General features: G+C 38.3%; 1 protein-coding gene across 4 annotated transcripts in view; it reads left to right on the top strand.

Annotated features, from left to right (window-relative positions):
- LOC117411978 (THO complex subunit 2-like) overlaps window positions 1-16,910 on the top strand; it is a 40,023-nt gene that overhangs the window by 320 nt on the left and 22,793 nt on the right. For 2 of the 4 annotated variants that reach the window (XM_034019881.3, XM_034019880.3), the window contains exons 2-17: window positions 2,845-2,903; window positions 3,645-3,686; window positions 4,455-4,546; window positions 4,931-4,982; window positions 5,083-5,153; window positions 5,826-5,947; window positions 6,644-6,777; window positions 7,133-7,293; window positions 7,968-8,060; window positions 9,024-9,179; window positions 10,153-10,325; window positions 10,841-11,036; window positions 11,673-11,708; window positions 12,224-12,354; window positions 12,958-13,059; window positions 15,724-15,808. In XM_034019881.3, coding sequence (XP_033875772.2) covers window positions 2,845-2,903; window positions 3,645-3,686; window positions 4,455-4,546; window positions 4,931-4,982; window positions 5,083-5,153; window positions 5,826-5,947; window positions 6,644-6,777; window positions 7,133-7,293; window positions 7,968-8,060; window positions 9,024-9,179; window positions 10,153-10,325; window positions 10,841-11,036; window positions 11,673-11,708; window positions 12,224-12,354; window positions 12,958-13,059; window positions 15,724-15,808 — 1,705 coding nt within the window. The remainder of the gene's footprint in view (window positions 1-2,844; window positions 2,904-3,644; window positions 3,687-4,454; window positions 4,547-4,930; window positions 4,983-5,082; window positions 5,154-5,825; window positions 5,948-6,643; window positions 6,778-7,132; window positions 7,294-7,967; window positions 8,061-9,023; window positions 9,180-10,152; window positions 10,326-10,840; window positions 11,037-11,672; window positions 11,709-12,223; window positions 12,355-12,957; window positions 13,060-15,723; window positions 15,809-16,910) is intronic. The other 2 variants (XM_034019883.3, XM_034019882.3) reach the window with 1 other exon arrangement.

Below are 16,910 nucleotides of genomic sequence, written 5' to 3'. Positions count from 1 at the left end.
TTCAGCAAATTGCATGGCAATACCTTAGATCAATATAGCAAACTGAGAGGTTGAAAAAAAAGGCGCTTTCTAATCAACCTCAAAGCCTTGTCCTGGGCGCCCGATCGAGTCTCATCGCGCTCGACTTTTTGCGTGTGGATTTTTTGTGTTGCACACTTTACTGTACAGAGGCGTGGGACAAATAAGTAAACTAACCCAGTCAGTAAGAACATTAAAGAGTTATTGCACCTACAGTAAACTCCATCCGATTTCGTGTTTTTAACACAGGTTTGCTGTGTGCGTAAAATATAGCGAGGGATATTAAACAATGTGACTATTGATATTTTCAACCAAATAATGTGAGTCAGGGTTAAATATGATCTGCAGTAAGAAAACTCTTGCTAGGACTATATTAAATAATATAATAATACAGCAGAGCAATACTAGGACCAATTAAAAAAAAATATATATATATTGCACAAGCATAGTTCGAAACAGGAAATACCAATGACGCGTTAGGTGCTAACACGACCATGTCTTGCGTTACATTTACAGTGTACACCACTACTTGCATTACATTATTGTCGGCAGACATTTTCACGGTATTTTTAAATGCCCCCCCCCCCCCCCCCCCCCCCCCCCCCCATTTGGATCTTTGGTTTAAAAATGACAGTGAACAATAACACAACACACGTGCTGCTACACTCCTTTCTTTTATACAACGTTTTTTTTATTGTAGTTTTCTTTTTAATAATCGTAGGAGTAAGTATAGTAAAGTCTAATAACCCTCACCTTCACTAAGTACGCATAAACCCTTGGGCGCGGGGGGGGGGGGGGCTGCTGGTGAATTCAGGTGTTTCATACTGAAAAATGTTTTGAAGTTTCTGTTTGTAATGATGGTCAACAAAGTGTTCTCGTTCTTCTGAATCAGGGATGACCAACGTTGGACTGTTCCAACCCTGTTCTAAATTGTTTAACTGAACCAATTAAACCTCCATCCAGATCCTGAATTTAGTTAATGATATGGATTTTACCTGATAAACCTGGAGTGGACACCCCTGTTTTAAACGTACAGCCAGTGTTTGCTACCGTCCTTTGATATCAGCTCAAGTAACAGAGCACTATTTTCAGTATAATTAGCAGGGGACTAAGCCTGGAGATTGTTGTTTGCAATTCCTCCTTGCGCACTAGTTGCCCTCCAGACATGTTATTTATCAGCATTCCCATTGCCTCATTCTGCACACACAGTGCAGTTGGGTTTTGCTTTAACTGAAGGCAATATCCTACTTGTCTGTAAATAAGTCAAAGATTTTATAGTATTTGACATCAGAATTCTGAATGTTTTTAATGCTGAAATCAGATAATACAACTATAACTTGAAATAGCTATATGTATAATTAGTACCATATTGCAGTAAATACATCCCTCATATGACCTATATGTTTTTCATATTATTAATGCATCGGTTTCCTTTGCATGTAATGTTTTTGATACTGTCGTTTAATAAGACATACAGTAAATAGATCTTAAGGCTTGACATGCCAAATAAATAGTAGAACGTCAAGAGTTTAGTGGTAACATTACAGTAAGTGAGCTTCAAGGGTTCGGTGTGGGAGGAAGCTGATTCTGGGGACGTCTTGTAACAGATTTCACACCCTGCTTTGAGTCCTATATTCAGCATGCCAGGCAAACGGACACTATCAACGGCCAAGAACACGTCAGATCCGTTTAGAATTATCTTAACTCAACGTCATTCATATCTGGTTGGCTGTTCTAATATTATTAAGTGTGCCCAGGATATCCTGCTCAATTCACATTATGTAAATGTTTGATTTCATAGGAACCATACTGTAAAATCTAGCGACATTTACAAATATCAATATATGGCATTACACATCCTGCTCATGTATGGAAGTCTCATTCATTTAGCATTGTGAACATGGCACTCTGATAATTCTAGGGTTGTCTATTGGGAGGATTGTGCTAAGCCTAATGTATAGACTGTGATGCTGGGAAGAGTCTCTGAGCCCCTTAAGGGATACATTTAACAGATGAAGAAACACAAATTAAAAACCCTTGAGGTGTAAATAATGTATTTCTACTGTAGCAAACCAGGGGCTGGTTTTTCAAAACTTGTAATCTTGATAAAATTGATCCGCATTTTGTGATCAAGATTACTTTTATCTGTATCGTTTTTTTCAGAAAATGTCACTGCTGGATTACATTTATCCAGATTACAAATAATTCAGATTAATAAATATATATATATATATATATATATATTTAAAAAAGGAATCTCGATCACAAAATATAGGATTACAAAATCCGGATCATTTCTATCCAAGTTTTGAAAAACCAGCCCCTGGTGACGTCTTTGTCAGATTGAGAATGATGTCCTTCATTATACAGTAATGGAACAGGAGTAATGTCAGTTTGTTATGTCTGAGGACGTGTGTCGTAAAGCTGTACTTATCACAACAACATCAAAGCCCGCACTCGCTTCTGTACAGTTTGAGTTCTTAATACAGATTTAAGAGTGGGTGGTACAGACAGTATTTAGGAGTAAGGCTCATGATCATGTGGCTTGTTAGTACTGTGTACTTGTTAGTTCATTTGCTAATAAATAACATGATCTTTTTTTCAACGTGTGAAAAGAACTAAAAGGAAACTATCACTGGGCAAATACAAGGGTTGGACATTAAAATAGAAAAATCTTGCGATTTACGTATTAGAGAGAGTTGAAGACCACACTGGGCGTAGCCCTGCATTTACACAAGTGTGTGCTGCATGTGGGATGTGTTTTCAAGGCAGCGGTAACTTGGTCATTGGTGATATTTAAGCTGTTTTTTTTTTTTGTATTTACAGTTTACAATTATGTCGGAATCTTGCAGAAAGTAAACCAAGTGATGACGTGACATTAAGAGGTAAGTTTGAAACACTGTACATCACTGAGAAAGCCATCAACAGAGGCACTTGCAATAAACATGTGCAGCTACAATTAAAATCGTATGCAGGTACAGTAGGTACTTGAATTGAATCTGATTGCCCTCTCGTTAGTCGGCATGTGGAAGGGGTGGAAAGTAAAAATGAATACATGAAAGAGCTGCTCGGAGACAATGCTGGGTGATATTGCAGGCTAGGGGCAGGTCATAAGGGAGCTGTGTTTACAGCGCTCTGCTCCCAGTGGAGTTCTGTAGGAAGCTGTGCAGAAAGGTTGCCACTGACAACCTTGTAACATTTTGGCTATTTTCAGTAAAGCACAGTGTGAAGGATGTGTTTCACTCCATACCCGTCACGGTGGATATGATTGCATTTACAGCACCATAGTGTTCATGTTGTTCTGCTCTTGGAGTAGGGGTTATTATATTTAGAACATTTAGTAATTATTGATTTCCCTTGGGAAATGAGCAAGGATACGCCCATCCTATCAGGCCTGTAAGACCTTTTCGAAATGCAATGGAGTTGCACGCAGTCACCCAGAAAAAGAATGATGAATATTGGGTGTAATGATTTTGATGTTAAACCGTCTGTATTTTGTGGTGTACTGTGTTTCTATAAAGTACTGTGGGGACAGGTGATCTTAACGGTGGCGGTGGCAGACCTGTAGTGCTGGTCCTGTCTAATTTTATCATCAAACCAAGATGTTTTTCCCTTTGTTGTTGTAGAAAGCTCAGCTGCCACATTGGAAAGAAAACAGGAGCATGATGGTATAAACATGTTATTTCTTTTTGGAAGTTCACAATGTGCAGGGTGATTAGAAAGTAAGCCAGTGATATGGTGTGTTGATGTGGTAAACTTACTTTCTAACCCCCCTGTATGTTGATTACTTTATTGTCACCCTCTCCGTGAGTCACATTCCTCACAACAGCACCTTACAGTATGATTTAAACCCTGCTGCTTTGTTACAAGCTTTAGAGGTTGAGACACATTTAATCTGGCATCAACTAACTGGCTCTTTGCTGGGTTGGCATTAAACACTGCCTTAACTCTGAGATTTGAGGGGTTTTTTTTGTTTTAATTGGCATCATTGACAGTTAAAAGGCCCCTCTTCTGGATGCAGGAGTACTGTGCAGCAGTAGTTTAATCTTTGGAAGGCTTTTTAATTGTGCATCGTTGAGCTGGAACTGTATAACAGACTGTCATCTCCGTCTGTAGAACAATCAGCCCATGAACTGAACTAGAATGAGCTTCATAACAGTGAATTGTGTTTAATGAGAAATGTAATCACTGGGACTTTGTTTTTCACAACTTAGAAATGATTACCATTGATTTGTTTCCCACTGTTCTTATAGGCTTTTGTTTTTAAAGCAGTGTTTCTATTTATCCTGTATTCTTCTTATGTGCAACAGTGTCCATTTGAATTGGCTTCATGTGGGAATGTCTTTGTTCTCCCTGTAGTGGCTTCATAACGTATGCAAAATGAATGATTAATGATCTGCAATTCATTTCTCTGATCTCCGTTTTCATTTCCACAGATATCCAGGCTGCTCTGTATGAGCTGGCGTGGCAGGTCATTAAAGGCAATCTCAAACTTGATCAGGCTGCTAGCGTTCTTAATGATGTAATGGTAAGTGTAAAACCGAGACTTGCTTTACTAAGCCAATTAAGTACTGTGTGTACTTGGAGCATGTAGTCATTTGAGAAGCAGAAATTCCTCTGAGGAGGGGAGCTGTGCCAGTGGCAATATATTATGATTATGTTGAAATCAGTGTTCAAATGATAGGGAAACAAAAGCAATGTTTTGGCCCCAAACGGCGTGGTTTATTATTTTGTTACTCTACCTCTGGATTTGATGTTTAAGCGCAGGGTGAATTGATGTTTAGGTTTGGCTGTTTCAAAACACTTTACTCAGAGTTTGAGCAATTCTGACCTGAAAAAGCGAAATGTTGACACTTACTCCAACAGAAATCATGCTCAGTATTGTGTGTTTTTTTTTTCATTTGTATTACAGGAATTTCGAGAAGATATGTCGTCAATTTTAGCTGATGTTTTCTGCATTTTAGGTAGGTTTGTCTTAGTGTTTTTTAATGTGTGTTGATGTTTGGATGTGCATGAAATTCACTTTTAAATACGATAACTTATTTATGTGATTTATTTTTGTAGATATAGAAACAGGTTGCTTGGAAGAAAAAAATAAGCGAGAGCATTTTACCCAGTTGGTTGGAGCGTGTTTGGTAAGTTCCACTCACACTGTACTCTACAGTATCTGGTAGTTTTTACCCTAGACTCCCTGTCAGGGCAGCAGAGCCCTCCTGTTACTGATTTTCTATCTAGCATCACTACACAGAGGTACTAAAAGTGGAATACTTAATGTACAATGCTTGTGAGATGATCAGTGTGTTTTTCCAGATTAAAAAAACAAAACAAAATGGCTTTCCGTGCGGTCACTAGGTGGCAGTATTCCTCTAGACATTTTTTTTTATCTCTTTCTAACACTGCTTAAAACATGCATAGCATTTGTGAGCACTTTTTTCAGTAAATTATTATTGTTGGTATTTCTGCATGAAATCCTCCCTAGACCCCTGGATTAGCTGGCTTAGTGCGAGTGAGGGACCTACATTCCCCTCCATCTCGCGGTCTTTATACCATCCTCACAAGGCCACATTACTATTCTAGGAAAAAAGAGAAAATTCTTCAGGGAAGCTTTAAAGATGACCTGTAACTAGATTTAAAATAGTGTCAATAATTGTAGCAGACTTGAAGCTTTCAAAGTACGTCTCTTTGAAGGCTCTGCAATGCCTATCTCGCTTCAGAGTGCAGGAGCACGTCCCGAAATGTATGTGCGTCCCTCTTGCGTAGAATAGCCCATCAGAAGGGGCTCAGCACACCTGGGTTTTGTTTTTCAGGTCCTGGTACCGGACACGGTGCTGAAGGAGAGGCTGGATCCCGAGACTCTGGAATCCCTCGGACTCATCAAGCAAGCCCAGCAGTTTAATCAGAAAATTGTCAAAATAAAAACCAAACTATTGTAAGTAATTGAAGTCTGGGACTGGCTTTGCAGATTGCCAGAGGCATGAAGGCTACAGATCCAGTAAACAGTACAGATGGGTTGTTTATATTCTGCCCATGCTTGTAGACACTCAGTATGGGTTTTGGCAGCTGAGATTTGAGCTGTGTTACTGTGTTTTCTGAGAGAATTTCATCTGCAGACCAGACTCCTTGTTCACATTTTAGACTGGAACTGCAACATCTCTGGACAGACATTTGCACTAATAATGAGCCAATTTGTTCTAAAATGAATTTTCTTGTAGACTTCTGATTTGTACTGCCAGTAGTGATTCGCCTCCCTCGTTTATATTACTTGTCTTCAGAGATAATCAGGCATTATCATTATTATTAGGTTGGACAGGCTCTCAGGACTGGTCCACATAAGCTTGTGTCTGCTAATCATTTTCCCCCATCCTGTTCTGTTGTTTTGCAGACAATGGTGTGATTATAATTCTGATTCAGTAGCCTGAATCGGTACAAAGGACCATATGTAAAACAAATGAAGTAGAGGAGTAATAGATGGAGATTTGGATCTGATTGCAAGTCCTTATTTTATTAATTTAATTTTAGATACGATACAGCAACGAATAGTCAGTGTATATGTGTCTTTCATTCATGATAAATCTATTTTTTAAAAATATTTAATAATATTAATTTTAGTGTTCTCTCTTTGCAGTTATAAGCAACAGAAGTTTAACTTGCTAAGAGAAGAAAATGAAGGCTATGCGAAGTTGATAACTGAGCTGGGTCAAGACTTGTCCGGGAATATCACCAGTCGTTTAGTCCTTGAGAACATCAAGTCTTTGATAGGTAAGCAAACAGAGGAAGAAAACCAAACGCAAGAGCCTTAGCTCTGCTGAATTGGAGGCTGCCTGTTGAAAGCCATTAAATCACTTGTGTCCTTTTTATTAAAATACATAACCATCCTCCAGCTATGTCAAGGCATATAACATCAGAATAATGGTTTCAGTGATTTCTTTGGGTTGTGCAAGTTGTCTGAGCTTCAAACCCAGTAGCGCGTGTTGCAAGATGTAGTATTCTGCTTGTATTTTAATGTGTACTATTCTCTAACACATAACCAGGTCTAACGCAGTGTTTTGGTAGCTATAGGTTAATATGTGTGTGTGTGATAGTGTTTGACAGTCTTGCTCTTTTCCCCCTGCAGGATGTTTTAATTTGGACCCGAACCGTGTGTTGGACATCATCCTTGAAGTCTATGAATGTAGATCCGATCAAGACGAATTCTTCGTACCTCTTATTAAATCTTATATGTGTGAAGCACAAACACTGTGTCACATCTTGGGATTTAAATTTAAATTTTATCAGGTAATGAATGAATGAATATTTTCTCTAGCTTTTTAAAAAAATATATATTGTATTCATGTTTAAGGGCTATTGTTAAAATTTAAATGTGAGCCACAGTAGTGATTCCTGATGTAACTCTTTTATATACATTGAATGGAGTCTATTATAGTGATTTAAATATTGCTGTCCATACTGTTTTTTACCCCTTGGAGTCATCTATTGACCCTCTTGTTAACAATACAATAAAATACAGTGCATAGAGCAAGGTCACAAGTTTTAGGATGGCAGTATTTAGATCCTCCAGATTAATTCAATAGACCCAAGTGTATCTACCCCATTCCTAATCTGTACTGTACTGTTTCTGTACGTTATGAATATACAAACCTAAAGAATGATCAGAAATGTTGCTAAAGCCTTACGCTTATTAGATTTGATAAAGGTTGCATTGCAAGTATATCAAGCCAACAGATCAGCAGTGTGCTGCCTGTGTTTAAAGCCCCAGCTGAACTCATTATGAACTGATGGCTTTTAGTCGTAGTCCCAGATTTTATTAATTACGAGGGTCTTGCTCTAGTAAACAGTTTTTTCTGTGCTTGCTCTTGTGTTGAAATAATCCATTGCATTCCACTCAGTTTAATGATATGCCCGTCTGAAACAATGGGCTCTAATTTAATGACTGCTCTGTTTGATTCTAGGAACCAAACGGGGAGACGCCCTCATCGCTTTATCATGTCGCTGCTGCACTGCTCCAGCATAACTTGATCGAGCTGGGGGATCTCTACGTGCATGTAAGCGCTTCATGCTTCAGACCCACATGATGTCCTGTCCTGGACTAGCCCAGGCAACAGCTACACTTCATGACAACGTGCCACATCGAAATGAAACCTATTGTAACAAATCAAAACTAAAACAAACTGTATTAGTGTTTAACCCTTTGACATATCAAGCAGCTGCTGATCCTTCTGAACAAATGAGCCGACTAAGGTTGATAAAGGGTTGATGCTGTGCGCTTTAGTATTATTTATTTCTTAGCAGATGCCCTTATCCAGGGCGACTACAATTGTTACAAGATATCACATTATTTTACGTACAATTACCTATTTATACAGTTGGGTTTTTCTTGGAGCAATCTAGGAAAAGTACCTTGCTCAAGGGTACAGCAGCAGTGTCACCCACCAGGGATTGAACCCACAACCCTCCGGTCAAGAGTCCAGAGCCCTAACCGCTACTCCACACTGCTGCCCTATGACCTGAATGTTGGATTGTTTTAAAGACCTTTTAAGCAAACCGTCTCGCTCAAAGTGCCCAGTGCACCCCAAGGGCATTGAAGTGTCATGTAAATCCACTAGTAATGTGTCCGAAACCAGGTGCTGGTGATTAACAGTTAGATCCTCTGGCAAGCAAACCTCCTTTGATGCAGCTGCCTTATTTTTAAAATGCAACTCAATAATTTTAGAATGAAAGTGGGTGAATTGTATGTAATTGGAAGTGTACATTACTATTCCACAGTGATGAGCAAGGGCTGAGTTTATAAGAGAAAGTCATTTTTTATGGTAATTTGAGAGTCAGTATTTACAGTTAAATCCACATTAATTGAATTTCCAATTCTAAGGTCAAGCGGTAGCCCCACTGGTACACTGATCAAGTCAGTAAAAAGTAGTTTGTTTTCTATGTTAGATTACAGTGGATTAGCTCTTATATCTCTTGCCATTTTGGTTTGAGTGTTTTTATTTGCTGTTTTTTTTTTCTAGCTGCTTCCTATGGATCCCAGTATCCTGGAGGAACACAAGCGGGAGATTACGGAAGCCAAGCAGATCGCCCGGAAGCTCACTATGGTTGTGGTGCCTTCTGAAAAGACAGAGGAGAAGGATAAAGAAAAAGAAAAGGAGGAGGAGAAGAATGAAAAGGTATGCAGTCTGTGTTTTCATGGATCACCCCTAGGCTCCAGCCCTGTCCCAGGTTGGCTGGTAGCTAAATGGAAGTCCATTGAAGGTGTGCTCGTTCACTATAATGAGTCTAAATAAAACCTCTCTAGAGTCTTATTCCCTGATTAGCCGTCCTTAACATAGAGTCTAGGGAGAAGTCTTTATTGGAGCAACATGACCCAGAACAAATTATTTCAGACAGCGGAAAATATTTTTTAATGTAAACAACAACAAAAATGCCTAGGATCTCATCCGGTATTGTCTTAATTATAATTATATATACAATACACCTAGATCCTGGCTACGGGGTTAGTACATATCCCAGTCCATTCAGAATATGAGTTCACAGCAATTACTGCACACGACTCCAGAAACGTTAAGTGTAGAGTGTTTGTTAATGAGGGAGACGAGACCTGAGTGAACTACTTAAGAGACTTTGCAGAAAGGGCTGTGTTCTACAAAGAGGAGTTTGATTGCAATTTTTTTTTATTACTAGATCACCTTGCTTTTAAAATGAGGTAATGCTCTTTTTTTTCTGTGATCAGTCATGAGGAACTGTAACTGAAACAGTGCTGACAGTGAGTGATGACTGAAAAGAAATGGAAGATACTTGATCAGGTCCATCAATGCAAAAAATAAGTTGTCACCAGAGAAGAAAGTGCCCAGTTTTTAAAAAGGCTGTTCCATTTAAAATTGAAGGGTATTTGATCTTTTTTTATGAAACTGCCGTTAATTACCGATTTGTGTGTTTATTATTTGGAACCTGTTATGTATTCTACTAATATTTTACGACATTGCAATGAAATGCTGTCTTCATTTTAAAGAAGGAATAAAAATCCACATTTATTCTGTTTACAGCATGATGAATAATTCATGAAGGAGGATGTGCTAGCAGGTTATGATGAAACATTTTCCAATTACTGTTGATGCTGAAATTTACATTTTTTTCTACCAGCCCCCTGATAACCAGAAGCTTGGGCTCCTGGAAGCTTTATTGAAGATTGGTGACTGGCAACACGCACAGAGTATCATGGACCAGATGCCTTCGTTTTATGCCGCATCCCATAAGTCTATAGCTGTCGCTCTTTGTCAGCTGCTTCATATTACCATCGAACCCTTATACCGAAGGTAACAGAACGTACTCCTCAGGGGAATTCTGACATGTTCTGCGTTTTGAGCACATTCCATCTTTTAGGTTCTGTTATTTATACAGCAAAAACCTGTATTTTTGCAGTAATACAATTTTTGTGTGTTGTACATCTTTTCTGATAAGCAGCATAAAGATATAGATGCTGTATTTTGTGCTGGCTGAACTTTAGATTGACATCACTGGAGCCTTGAGAATTGGAGGTCTCTGTAGTTCAGGTGCAGATGCAATGCAGTCATAATTTGTTGCCAGCACCTCTGTCTGTCTTCTGTAGACGGTGGGATGCGTCTGCTTGGTCTAATACAGCTTTGTCCCCAAAGGAGGTTATTACTGTGCAGTTTACGCTGTAGCATATGTTGGGTATTGACAGTTTTATTTAGAGAGTTGGCTACTGCTACTGGAAATTGTATTAATTTAGCCATTTTAGTTTTGTCGAACTTAGAAAGTTAATGTGTTGTCTTTCCGTGTTCCTCATTGTGTTTCATTGGTTTTACAGAGCTGGGGTCCCTAAAGGTGCCAAAGGAGCTCTCAATCGGCCGCTGAAAAGCAAGCAAGCTCCCAAGCCTGCTGAGGCATTTGAGGATCTGAGGAAGGAGGTGTTCACCATGCTGTGCTACCTGGGCCCTCATCTTTCCCATGACCCCGTCTTGTTTGCAAAGATTGTGCGCTTGGGCAAAGGATTCATGAAAGAGGTTATTAAGATACTGAAGCATCCATTTGTGGAGTCGGGCAGACATAACGAGACTGCGTGATCCCTGTTTGAAATTACAGAACCTCTGTGTGCTGTGCCGAGCTGACAGTTTTGCCTGCCATGTTGCTTTCAGTTTGTTGGTAGGAAAGAAAGCCCTGGCAGTACAGATGTATAATGCTGATGTAATGCCAGTCAGGACGACTACTAGCTGTTTACAACAGTTTAATGTGCGCTAAAAATAAATTGGTCTTATTGGCTTTTACCTCTAGTTGAATGTGCTGTTAAAAGCATCTTTCCTGTTTCTGAAATTAAATCCAGTGGAAGAGGATGGAGCAAAACTGATAACCCAGCTGCAGCTCCTCGGTACAGTCCCACATCCTGTAGATTTGTTTAAACGTCCTCAAAGTTAATGGCCAGGGGTTTGCATTTTTCTTATGATGTTGCAAAAAATGGTTTCTGTATCCCTTTGAATTCCAGCCCAGCTTATATGCCGGTCATGGAAGCTTGAATGGCTCTTTTTTTATTGACAGTGACAACCGAAGAGCTTTCACAAAGCTTGTGTCTAAAGTCTATCGATTTGCTCGACACGGTGTATACATTTTAACGTATGCGTAATGTGTTTTTACTTGTCTTGCAGTATCAAAATGACAAACAAGAGGACAAGGACAGAATGGTAAATTAAAAAAAAAAAAGTTTAATTTTCAATTATAATGATCATGATATATTTATTCCTGCCCGGGTGTTTTTAGTTTTTTTTTTTACGAAATTAAAAAGAGGTGGTGTTATGTCTCCTAAATTTAAATGATGTGCTGTCAAAATGATCAGATAGATCAAGAGTTGTAGCTAATTTTTGTTGGTTCTGATTTATTCCAATTCATGGCACGTAATAAATAACACGTAGGAAAGTCTTTTAAGAATTGATGCTTGGATTACTGGGGCTTGGGAATGTTTTTTTTCTGTTCATTTGAGAGCTAGAGGCTGATGTTTTATGCATGCATTATTAGCTTGTCTTTGTGTGTATGTAACTGCAGTAAAGATTACTATTCATTACTAGATCGGGGTTTTGCAGGTTATAATATAAAAGATTAAATGTTGCAACCCATTATCAAGCGAAATATAACCCATGTAATGTGATGCTGCTGTCTATTTCTGGGCTAAGCTTATTTGTGTATTTGTTTTGTTCCCTAGGACACACTGTTGAGCTGCTTTCTCAGTATAACAGACCAGGTTTTGCTCCCCTCGCTGACACTAATGGACTGTAATGCCTGTATGTCTGAGGAGCTCTGGGGATTATTCAAAATGTTTCCCTACCAGCACAGGTAGCTTACTACAATATTATTGTATATTTATTTTTACATATATATATATATATATATATATATATATATATATATATATATATATATATATATATATATATATAAATATCTATATATAAATATCTATATATAAATATCTATAGATATATATATATTTTTTAACACAACTTTAAATATAGAATTCATTAGAAATTGCCACAATTTTATGTGTGGAGCTGATGGTGGTGTTGCCCTCCAGTTTAAGCAGACCGTGCAATAATTTATCGATGCAACTTTAATTTGTTAACTATCATAGCTACTCCCTGGTTTTGATTAATGAAAAGGCAATTATGAGCCTGGTGCTGTTGACATACCAGCTCTGGTATATTTCACTCTGAATTTCAAAGAGATGTCTCTTTAGTAATAGTCCAAGTACTGTAAGAACATGAAAGCTAGAAACAGTGGGGTACATGTAATAGATTTGAACGTAGCCATCATGCCATTGTTAAGATGGGACCCTGTCTTGTGTGTTCCAAGGTTTGACTCCTGAGTCTCGCATGCTCTGTATTACCTTGGTGGTTCTGCTAAATTGTTAAATGTGTGGGATCCTGTTGTGCTTTTCAGGTATCGTCTTTATGGACAGTGGAAAAATGAAACCTACAACAGTCATCCTCTGCTTGTAAAAGTCAAAGCCCAAACGGTTGACAGAGCCAAATATATTATGAAGTAAGTCTTGGCTTTTTTTATTGCTTTCTTTCTTTGTGTGTATGTATGTATGTATGTATGTATGTATGTATGTATGTATATATAATATTATTCCCCACATTAAAAGGTAATATTACTATTACCGTTCTCCAGTTTGAACTGGTAAAATGGTTTTCCTTCTGAGAGAATAAATAGTGTCTGTAGCACACCAGCACATCATTATCACAAACTCACTTTGTAGGCTAGTTCACTCGGCAAGCTGTGAAGAACTTGGAAATGTCTGAAGCCGTAATTCGCTGTATACTGTACCTGATAATAATGCTAGAAGCTGGGAGTAAAAGTGTTAAGCAGGATTTTACCTAAACCTGGTAATTTACCTAATTAGCAAACCCCATTATTAGGCCTAGTTTGACCGGAGAGGTTTGACCTTTTAGGCATGGCTTACAGGTTTAAGTCTATAATTCTTCCCCGTTCACATGAATGAATATCACTTATTCCCTTAGTGAGAACGCCCTCTTGGAAAATGTCTGATTCTAAAGAAACCACAGACGCATCACTGAAATCTTCTTTATTCGTGAATGAGCATTGCCCAATCTGCTTTAAATCACCAGTGCTGTCACAAAATGTATCTGCTACGTTTTGCCTTGCTTGGGTCAATCATTTCCTTGAATCATTAATAAAGCTTCCATTCAAAGTCAAATAAAGAAATAAAGTGCATTTCCCAAAATTGCACAGATTTCCAAACATGTCTAGTGAGGAGAATAATCTTTCAGGAGTCCCTATGCATAATATTGTGTTTCAAGGATGGGGTTACCTGCAGATTGATCACGTGAGCAGGAATGCTTTGATCAGCACAGGCCTTGATAAATGGCTGGAGACTGCAGTGCTGCAGTAATGTAATGTTGGGATCAGTGGAGTGGTACATTTGCAAGAGTTATAGATTGGAAACCTATAAAGCTAAAAGCACTGAAGTGCCCGACTGAAAATTGAAATGACTGTGATGCCATCGTCCTATCAGATTTATATGAACAAATTGTTCTGTTTATAAAATCTGAATCTTCCAGTTTCAGTATTAAGCTGCCACTTCATTATTAAAGCTGCTGCTGAGCTGAAGAAGTGCATTTGTCATACCTGTGCCCGCATTTGTTTATCCTCGGGCTGTTCCAGTTTTCAGGGCAGCCTCATTTCGCTTGTACATCAATAAAGACGTATTTTGTTCAGCAGGCGTGCCACCATTCAACCATTCCTTTGCATTTTCTAATGTCAAATGCACGACAAAATCCCATTTCTACACAATCACACGTTGTGCTGCTACTATTACTAAGCAGCACAACAGACAGCTGTAACCACGCGATATATCATCATAAGATATGCGTGGAGTCTGCATTTATCCCCTTTTATCTGTTTTCTTTTATTACGGGTGTGTTTATAAATTAATATGCAATACCAAGCATCGCCTTCAAAGCCACCATTAACTGAAACAGCTTTCTAATGTGAAAGAAACACTAATTCAATAACTTATGAAGGCACATTTGTCTTTTCAAAACTACAGACTTGTTTTTTTACTAGCATTATTTAAAAAACAAAAGGAGGCTGTATTTGTAGCTTGACTTGTGAACTTTACTGTAGTGTGAATGATCGATTTCAGCTCCATGTTGTTATATGGGTTTATTCAGCCAGGTTTAATATCTCACAAGACTACATGTATAAAGGAAATTCTATTAACACTAATAATAATGTGTACAGTCTGTTCTTGACGCTGTCATATTTGACCAAAATACTGTAAATCCTATCTACTGTGCACCACCAGTCCCTTTAAATTTCCACATCACAGCCCACCAGTAGTGGTAAGTAACGTCCTGTACACTCTCCAATAATTTAATTTTTCACATTGCTTCCCACCCACCTCGTCTTCGTATTCCAGTGTGTTTTTTATATGTACGCTGAGCGAAGTTGGCGACTCAGTGATGCAATCAGCTGCGTTAGAAATGGATAGATTTAATTTGCTACATGAGGTAACAGTTGTGGGAAAAATCCAAACACTAAGGTGGTCCCTTGAAAAAGGTTGGGAACCACTGATCTAAATCATTCATATTAATCCTCCCCGTTATTTTTCTTCATATTTTCCCACACCGAAATAAACAAGTGTGGAGGAGGGGGTGGGACTGTTTTAATAAAAAAGTTATTCACAGTAAAATGCTGCTCACTTTGCTTAAAGCAACGCAAGGGTCTGGGCAGCATCATTTCCTTGAAGTGCAAATGTATAAATGTCTCTTACCTCTTTGCACCTTGTTTTAGAGAAAGGAACATGTACAACCAATTATATAAACCTCTTAATATTCCAAACAAATTAGCTTCACTTTTAAGTTGCAGTGTGGAACAAAGGCCTTGATAAATCTGGTCGAAATGAAAGTATTCAGTGGTGTTGAAGAGCATAACCATTAGACACCCTTTATTCAGCTCTGCAATACAAGCAGGAGGTGCTCCTGCCAATCATGTGGCTTTGCTAATTGAAGATTCAGAGCCCGTCTTTGATTTGTTGTTTTTAGATTTTACAGCATGGTGGTGATATTAAAATGTCCGCTACAACATTGTAGATAAGTGAGTTTATTTTGACACACTGCCTCAGTACTCCTCTGTATTGTAAGTGTGATTACACTACCTTCATCTGCACTCCTTTTCTAGGCGATTGACCAAGGAAAATGTGAAGCCTTCTGGAAGACAGATTGGAAAGCTGAGCCACAGCAACCCAACCATTCTCTTTGATTACGTATGTATTTTATTGCTTACGACAGATATCATTGGATAATGCAAGATGAGTGAGAAAATTTGATGTGGTCTCATTTGATTATTTTCTTTCTGCTGTTGAAACATACATTTTCATTGTTCTCATGGTGTCCTTTGAAAATATTGACTGACTGGTAACAACCGCACATTTGTAATGTCAAAACGAGAAGTAAGCAGCTAACAAACAGCCTAATGTAGAATCATGTATTGATTTGGTGGTCAGACTGTTCCTGTGTAATGTAATAAATTACAAATTACAACGTGGATTTCTAGCGAGCGTAATATCGCCGTCTTAGAGTCCAGAAAAAAAAAAAGTAATAAGCCTGGCTCGGTCTGCAAAAAAATGCAAGTGGTTTTCTTTCAAGTTAAATTAAATGATTTACTGTAACTAACTTGAATAGGCTTCAATTGCCGTTATCCCCTTATTTTACCACAACTAAACCAAACTGGTTTTTATAAGTTGCCCGTAAACTGAAAGAAATCAATCTGTTTATTGTTAAACCTTTGCTAAATTGATATTGTTGCCACGATGCAGCATGACGATACAATAGTCTTTTTACGAAATTCCAACAGTAAAATGCATCTTCAATATATTTTATGTCGGAGCTCAGATGTAGAATAACATACAGAAAAACAACTAACTTTAGAGAGAGTAAATATTAGTTGGCTTCACCACACAGCACAGCTCCACTTGTTACAACTTAAAAAAGAAATTAAAAAAACTTCTGCCTACCAGCATTCTGTTTCCTGGCAGCCAGCTGGCAGTGTAGACAAGTTCCTCGCACAAAAACATCATTATTAAACTGAGGTGAGGAAGAGTTTTCATTGAAAGAACGCTGGCTAACCTGAAACAGTATTTGCTAATCATTTGCTGATTTAGGTTTTTGAAAGTTGGTAGCTTTATCCATAAATGCAACACAGCGACTCTGATTGTATATGTTACTCGCGGGAACGAGATTTAGTGTATGTTAAACTGAGGAGAATATATGCTATTAAAATTTAACAAGAACGGTCCTATGGATTAGTGAAAAGCCAATGCCTGGCTTCAGTACAGGGAGCTGTGTCCTCGCAGGCTCCAGTCTACA

The sequence above is a fragment of the Acipenser ruthenus genome, chromosome 16, assembly GCF_902713425.1.
Source record: "Acipenser ruthenus chromosome 16, fAciRut3.2 maternal haplotype, whole genome shotgun sequence".
Taxonomy (NCBI): Eukaryota; Metazoa; Chordata; class Actinopteri; order Acipenseriformes; family Acipenseridae; genus Acipenser; species Acipenser ruthenus.
Note: the sequence above shows the minus strand (reverse complement) of the source record. Positions and strands in the feature narration are given on the sequence as shown.